At 43.8% G+C, this 7,603-nt stretch overlaps 1 protein-coding gene across 5 annotated transcripts in view; it reads left to right on the top strand.

Annotated features, from left to right (window-relative positions):
* SYBU (syntabulin) overlaps positions 1–7,603 on the top strand; it is a 49,203-nt gene that overhangs the window by 13,437 nt on the left and 28,163 nt on the right. For all 5 annotated transcript variants that reach the window (XM_018570948.1, XM_018570936.1, XM_018570944.1 and 2 more), the window contains exon 4: positions 1,252–1,449. In XM_018570948.1, the coding sequence (XP_018426450.1) occupies positions 1,252–1,449 (198 nt within the window). The remainder of the gene's footprint in view (positions 1–1,251; positions 1,450–7,603) is intronic.

Below are 7,603 nucleotides of genomic sequence, written 5' to 3'. Positions count from 1 at the left end.
GGTTATTGGGGCTAAACCAGACACCCAAAAGTGTATGTTCTGCCAAAAACAGACCCTATACATTTTTACTTTAATGCCGCATTAGGGCCGGTGCTTGAGTCAAATCGCACCGGTTGGATATCAGTTTGAGACTCTTCCGGGGTCATTCAGAATTCATTGACAGGTTTATTGGACCCGGCAGATGACATTTTGATGACCCGTGCTTGATCTGCATATATTGGAGTTCAAGCCCATCCAACAAAAGCCTGTCAACACTGGTCCTTTTTAAGAGACTTCCCTTCACTTACTGTCCTGATGACAATGGTTGCACCAAACAGGAAGTGGGTGAAAATGTTCAACAGCAACACAGACTTCCAACAAACTGAATAACTCCCAACTGCCCCTTTTACTTGGAGGGACTTTTCCTCCTTTAGAACCAAATTCCCCTCTCCCTTGGTACATGAGGCCAAAAAGAGGGTCAACTGATGAGGTATGGCATCTATAAAAGAAAATGTATTTCATTACCAAAACTGCATTTGCAAGAGTTGGGTAGTCGTCATGTCTTCACCCGAGGTCTTCCCTCCACTACAGCTCACAACCCGTCTTAAGAGGTGCCAGGAAATGTACGAGAGCCCAATGGTCAGTAAAAAAATGCTGATTGGCCGAGAGCTGGCTTCCCGGTCACAGGAAGCCGGGAGGTGGGTCATTACCTGCAGCCCGACTTCCTGATTGGCTGGGAAGCTGGCTCAATGCTGTTTGGCCACATTGATGCTAATTGGCTGGGAAGCCAGCTTTCCGGCCAATCAGCATCTAGCCAGCCAAACAGCATGGAGTCGGTTCCCTTGCCAATCAGTGAGTCTTTACCCGCCACCCGGCTTCCTAATTGGCCGGAAAGCCGGCTCCATATTCCCTTGCGGCACTGCTGGTCAGAGGAATTATCCCTTTGACCAGAAGTTCCGGTATTGGGGAAGGTATCGGAGCATTTGGGCGAGTAGGAGTACTCTCCCAAATACTCGATAACGGCACCTATACTAGTATCGGCATTGGTGCATCCCTACTATGTACTAAAAGGTGTCCTCCTTTCTTATCTCAGAATGTTGGGAGGTGTGCAAACTGTGGAGTTATCTATTTCATGCCTATGCCATGCTCTCTTATGCCATATTCATATGAACAATACATGGTTATATATATGGTTATATTGTTGTATATATGGGATGGGAACCTTTTTTCTTTTTTATTTTTTTTAAACTGCTTGTATTTTCTTATTTTTAGATGACACCGGTTGTCCCAGTAGTCAATCAGTGTCCCCGGTAAAGACTCCGTCCGATGCTGGCATGAGCCCCATGGGATTCTGTACAGGAAGTGAGGATGATTACAGCCACAAGCGAGTCAGCACTGGCATGTATACTGATGGCAGCGTTCAGCCCACGAGATACAAGAAGGAGCCAAAGAGCGGCCTAATGAAGACTGGTAGGATTTTGTTTTATCTGTACTCCATCTGTGACCTCCATTATGTTGTCAGTCCTCCATCAGGGGTTCATATTTCTTCCCATCATTCTGTTTTTCACAGTACAGGATCATTTACATACATTTGAATTGCTCTTTTAAGAAGGTGGACCTGACCTCAAACTGAAGATTTGCTATGTTTTAGGGAACATTAGGAATGCTAACTGTGCCTCAGCAGTACATTTTTAAAAAATCAACCTTTTGCCTGGATTTAAACAGCAGTGTACTTCCTATAGCCTCACAGTTGTACATCTGCAGTGTGAGATCTAAGGCACTGCGTCTCTGTATGCTAGTCTTACCAGATTTGGAGTGAGATTTGGTGATATCGCTACTGTGCTGCTCACTTTTCTCCTTGCTGTCAGCTCGGACATGGGGAAGCAAAGCCCTGCCTTTAACAAGATGGCCCCCTCAATGCAGAGACAGTGCAGAACAAGGCATGATAAGTCTGTAATGGGGAAAAGATCAGGAAGACCACAAGCAATACTGGTAACTAGTCCTTTGTCCCTCTGTCGGCCTTTTTTGGGAACAGGTTCCAGAGTTAAGATCTTCTTTAAGCTCTTAAACATATGACAGATCTTTTTGGGCAGATACAGTAGGCTTACTAAGAGCTTTCATATGGGTAGGTACCGGAATGCTCAAAAGGTACTCTATGTATTGGCATCCTCTGATCTGACCCTGCTTGTAATCTGTGATGGTCTAACACATTCTGGACATAGACATTTTCTCAGAGTGCTCTGTTACTTACTGATGGCTTTTCAGCCTGTATACTTTTTTTTTTCTTTTTTTTTGTTCCATGTGCATATTTTTCCTTTTCTTGTCTTTTTGTCTCTGACTTCCCTGATTTCTGCTTTATACAAGTATTTGGTGGTTTGAATTTGACTTCATATAGATCCACCCATAGATTAGTATGGGAAGTAGAAAAACCACAGCTAGCTGTATTCTGGAGCTGCTTTCTCTTGCCGGACTGATTCCAACCACTGGAAAATCCTCCGAACAGCCAAGCCTGGAAAATTCAAATCTCGGCGCCTACATAAAACATTGGAAACATTTGATATAACAGAAGTATGATTCATGCTGTTAATCTTATAGGAGAGAGGGGGACATCACAAAGACATCAATGATCAAAATGTGTTGTTTTTTTTGTAATGAGGTAAAAATAAATTCAGTTGAATCAAAAAATCATTTCAAGGTTTAAAAATGCATATTTGTGATGATGATGATAATATTATTATTTTTTTTTTATTTTTTTTTTATATGATTGAGTGCATGTGTGGACCCATGGCTAGCAATAAAACCTAATCCTGTCCAGGAAATATGTGATATGTGCAGGAAATGCAGCCATTCATCTCTTTAATTGAGTATTGTTCAGCTTCCCTTTTTAACTCCTATTTAATAATATTTTAAGGTAATGTTTCAGTGGGCTAAACGAGGCTGTGCAGGAACTACAGCCCACAGTCACAGGCTCACACTTGGCCCAATTAGAAGTGGTGTTGTTAATTATTATTATTCCGGTTTTTTTATAGTGCCAACAGTTTGCGCGGTGTGTTACAAAATCTGGGGAGACAGTATAGTTACCATATAATGCCATACAAGAGGATTAGAAGGGTCCTGATCCTGAGAGTTTATAATCCTGAGAGTTTATTGGGCAAGTGATACAGAAGGTAAAAACTGGGATGAAGTGAGTGAAGGAATCAATCAATGTACAGTTTTTAGGTGGAGCCAGAACAGACTTCCCTACTGAAGTGAGTTTTCAGGGATTGCCTAAAGGCAGACGGAGTAGGAGATAGTCGGACAGATTGATGTAGAGAGTTCCAGAGAATGGGAGAGGGTCTGGAGAAGTCCTAGATGATAGCATGGGAGGAGGTGATGAGTGAGCTAGACAGCAGGAGGTCTTGGAAGGAGTGGAGAAGGGTGGTATGGGTGATATTTTGACATGAGGTTGGAGATGTAAATGGAGGCAATTTTGTGGATGGTTTTGTATTGTTAGTATTTTGAATTTTTGGGCTATCAGAAGCCAGTGGAGGGATTGTTAAAGAGGGGTGGCTGCAACTGAACGGTTGGCAAGGTGGATGAGTTTAGCAGCCGCATTCATGATGGACTGAAGGGGTAGAGCCTGTTTAAAGATGGGCCAACGAGAAGGGAGTTGCAACAGTCGCGAAGAGAGATGACACAAGAGTGAATTAGGGCTAGTTCACACCAGATGCAGTTGTGATGCAGTCCGTTCAGTTTCGCAGCTGCATCCAAAATGCACAATCTCAATGCTTTCCTATGGGATTTCTGGTGCTCTGTACACACCAGTGCAGTCTGTTCGATGCAGTCAGAAAAAATACTGCTTGTCCTATTTTCGCTGCATCGGATCGCTGTGGAACCCATCAAAAACGCATGCGAACGCACCTGAAATCCCATTTTAAGCCAAAAAAAAACCTAAACCAATCACGGTGCAATCGCACGCAGTTCTGGAGAGAACTAGCCCTGAGTAGCTTTGTAGTGGCATTTAAGAAGTGGATTCTAGAAATGTTAGAGGTTAGGACAGCAAGATTTGGTCAGTGATTTACATGAAGGCCTGAAGGAGAGCTCCAAGTATAAGATTACACCTAGCACCCTGGCATGTGCGGAGGGACGACTTATACTATTGGTTTAATTTTCATCATTGGTTCAGGTTAAATTGCCCAGACTTGTGGCAGATTAACTTCCAACTCAAGGGTAATGTTCTTCAAAGACCAGGGAGGAGTTTTGTAGACTGCAGTCATATGAATTTGTAATGACTGGTCTGGTTTATAGAACATTTTGATCTAAGCCCCACAGAGGAGGTGGAAGTTTACATTTAGACTGATCTTCCCTGTACTCTACAGATCTAAATCCTCAGGTCTCATTGCTTGTGGACACACTATGAAGATGATTGATTGTTGTTATTATTGTAGTGGGTGGTAGAGTACCTTTTGGGTTCTCCTACAAAAGAAGCTGTTTTGGGTGTGGCCACCAGGGAGACAGATTATATGTATTCCTATTTAGTTCTAAGCAAAATATAAAATACGTGCCAATTTTTCAAACTGGAAATATGGAACAAAATGAGTCACGTCTTCATGACCAGTCCAGTCTTTGCCCGCCTAATACATGGTGATTGGGTTCCATGCAATGGGTTGCTGTAATAATAATTTTGTACTTTGTACATTTTGATGCTTCTGTTCAGCCGAGTTCCCGTCTGTTTCTATAGCAACTGCAGTTCAGCTTTGCTAAACTGAATGCTAACAGGATTGAATTTAAATGTGGAACATTGTTACACCTGTGCATATCCCGACTCTTCCAGTGAGCAATGATAAACCAGCGTGTCATGTCTGTCAGGATAAATTGTTTTACTACTTCTTAAAGGGTTCATGCACCCTACCATTGTTAGTACAGTATTTATTTATTTTTTTATAGATATGAATGTAGATGTATTGTTTTCCTATAGCCCATGTACACAGTGCATTAAGATCAGTAAACCTGCACTGCCCTTACATGTGTAAAATCAGTAGAGAAAATTCTGCACCTGTGGTCCTGCGTATAGACCGTATTTTATGCTGAATGCATGTAAACTTTTGCGCTGATGTTTACATGCATACAGCTCAAATGCACTGAGCATGAGCCGCCTGTATCCCAGCAATGGATGCTAGGTGATGGGAGTTTCATAGTCCTTTGTTGCTAGGATGCAGGCAATAGGAGGTGCCTAGTGTCCTTTGTTGCTAGGATGCAGGCAATAGGAGATGCCTAGTATGCTTCGTTGGTAGGATGCAGGCGGCTCGAGTCAATAGGGCACGTAAACGTTGCACGAAGGTTACATACGCACAAAGCAAGTTTTATGCAGGATCTTGCCAGCAGCTTCTGCCAACAAGATCCTGCAGAGTACTTGCTTTATCTTCACACGGCTCTGTGCATGAGCCCTAACATTGCATATTTGTAGCCATGATTTAGTTTACTTTAAAGCTAAACTCCCTTTTTTCATGTAATGTAGCGTGGTGGATGAAATCAAAAGAAACACTTAAAGTACACCTGTCATAAGTGAAATATGGGCACTGCCATTACGTGCTGTCTTCTGAAATGTTGGTTGCCTGGTTGTGTCCTCCTTTTAATTCTGTTTCTAAAACAAACCCAAAACAAGTATATTGCACATAAATGTCAAAATTCATTAACTATCGGCATCAGGGACTCAGTGTTAAAGCCAAAATCTTAGCCAGCAACTAACCATTTCCAAAGAGGTCCATAATGGCACCCTACGCAGTTCTCTCATGACAGGTTTTCTTTAAAGTCAAATTCCAGGCAGATCTGAAACAAAACCTGTATTTTTGTATACAATTAGCATAAGTACCCAAATCTATTTCAATATTGGCTTCCTGTGATGTTTTATTTAGAGGGGGCAGGGGCTAAACTCTGCACCAAACCAGGTTCTACTGCTTTCCTTCAGTCTTTTACAGTGGTCCTTCTTTCCTTCCTAACGTGGGGACTAGTGATGTGTGAGGCCTTGTGTGTAGCCTGTGCAAAAATGGCACTCGCACCTCACCACACCAGCTCAATCAGTTGCAGCCAGGGCATTTCCCACACCTTTTGTCAGGGAATGTACTGGCCACAACTGATTGGGCCGTTGGGAGGACCAGTGACCATTTTGCTCGAGCTTGGCGAATTGGGTTCACACCAAGCTCTCACACATCTGGTGATCAGCCTCTGCAGTTAGCCGCATAAACTCTTTAGGACTTGTCACTCGCATGCAGTGTAGTGCAGCTCCACAAACCCTTGCATCCTTATGTTGTATATCAGTTCATCAGCTAGTAGATTGCATCCTTGGTAGATTGCCAGATTTTGTCAAGGCTGTTACCGGGATTGCTGGACGTATTGGAACTGCAAAGGCTTCTGGGAAATGTAGTTCGCTGGCAGAAAGCGGAGACCTAGTACCACCAGAATTGCCCTCCCCTAGGCTGACATGATTTAAACATGGAGTGCGCCACAAACTAGCATGTGGAGACAGACTCAAGTAATTTTAAAGCAGAACTGCAATTTGTAGATAAACCGCAACTAAAGGGCTGGAGTTGCCCACCCCTGAACTAGACCCACCAATTTATTGTCTCCCAAAATTGTTACTTACAAGGCATGCCAATTGTCCAGGTTGCCAGTATTTCAGCTCTCAACCAAAGTCAAATGGCTGGTGTCATAGCTGATGGCATGTGCAGCACCATGGCTACTGCAATCCAAATAGAGGCCAAGATGGCACCTTCCTTGGCTGTAAAGTGGAGGCATGTTCAGTTCCTTAGCGAAGAGCCAAGAAGCTGTTCTGCAGCAGCTTCACTGAACACATCTCGGCTTGAGAGTGTTAAGCCAAATGGTGGAGGATAATATTTTTGCTAATACCATTTTCCAAGGAATATTTGGTAAGCTCGTCCATCAAAACTTTAAATTGTAGGTTCCCACGCTGAACTGATTTCCTCCATCGGGGTTCAGGCACCTTTCTCCAGCACTGCCAGGTGTGCCCGCAGTTAAAATGGCCACTGGTGCTCTGTCTCCACCTTCCCTGTCACACTCAGCGCTCTGCATCCACATTCACTTCCGCTGTGAGTGCCAAGTTAGCAGTGCTGAGCGCTGATTTGCAGCACAGCGTTCAGAGAGTTTACTAACTCAGCACTCACAGCGGCTGAGCAACTGAACACGCCTCTGGGGTAGCCAACATTGCCCACCAGATGTTGTGTAACTACAAGTTCCACAGGGCATTGCTAGACTCTGAAGCCATGGGCATGACTCCCAGAGGCAGACGCATGATAGCTTGGCTTTACAGCCAAGAAAGGTGCCATCTTTGCCTCCTATTTGGATTGCAGTTGCCATGGTGCTGCACATCAGCTATGAGACCAGCCATTTGAGGCCTTGGAAAGATCGGTTGAGAGCTGAAATAAGCAAACTGACAACCTTGCAAATTGGCAACTAACTGTTTTGGGAGACATTTAATTGGTGGGTCTAGTGCAGGGGTGAGCAACTCTGGGAGTCGTGCCTGTAATTGTCAGTCTTGCGATGCCTCATGGGACCTGTAGTTCCACAACAGTTGGAGAGCCGGAGTTGCCTGCCCCTGGTCTAGTTCCACTTTTCTGAATTGCAGGTG

This window comes from Nanorana parkeri, unplaced genomic scaffold, assembly GCF_000935625.1.
Source record: "Nanorana parkeri isolate BGI_ZX_2015 unplaced genomic scaffold, ASM93562v1 scaffold39, whole genome shotgun sequence".
NCBI lineage: Eukaryota > Metazoa > Chordata > Amphibia > Anura > Dicroglossidae > Nanorana > Nanorana parkeri.
Note: the sequence above shows the minus strand (reverse complement) of the source record. Positions and strands in the feature narration are given on the sequence as shown.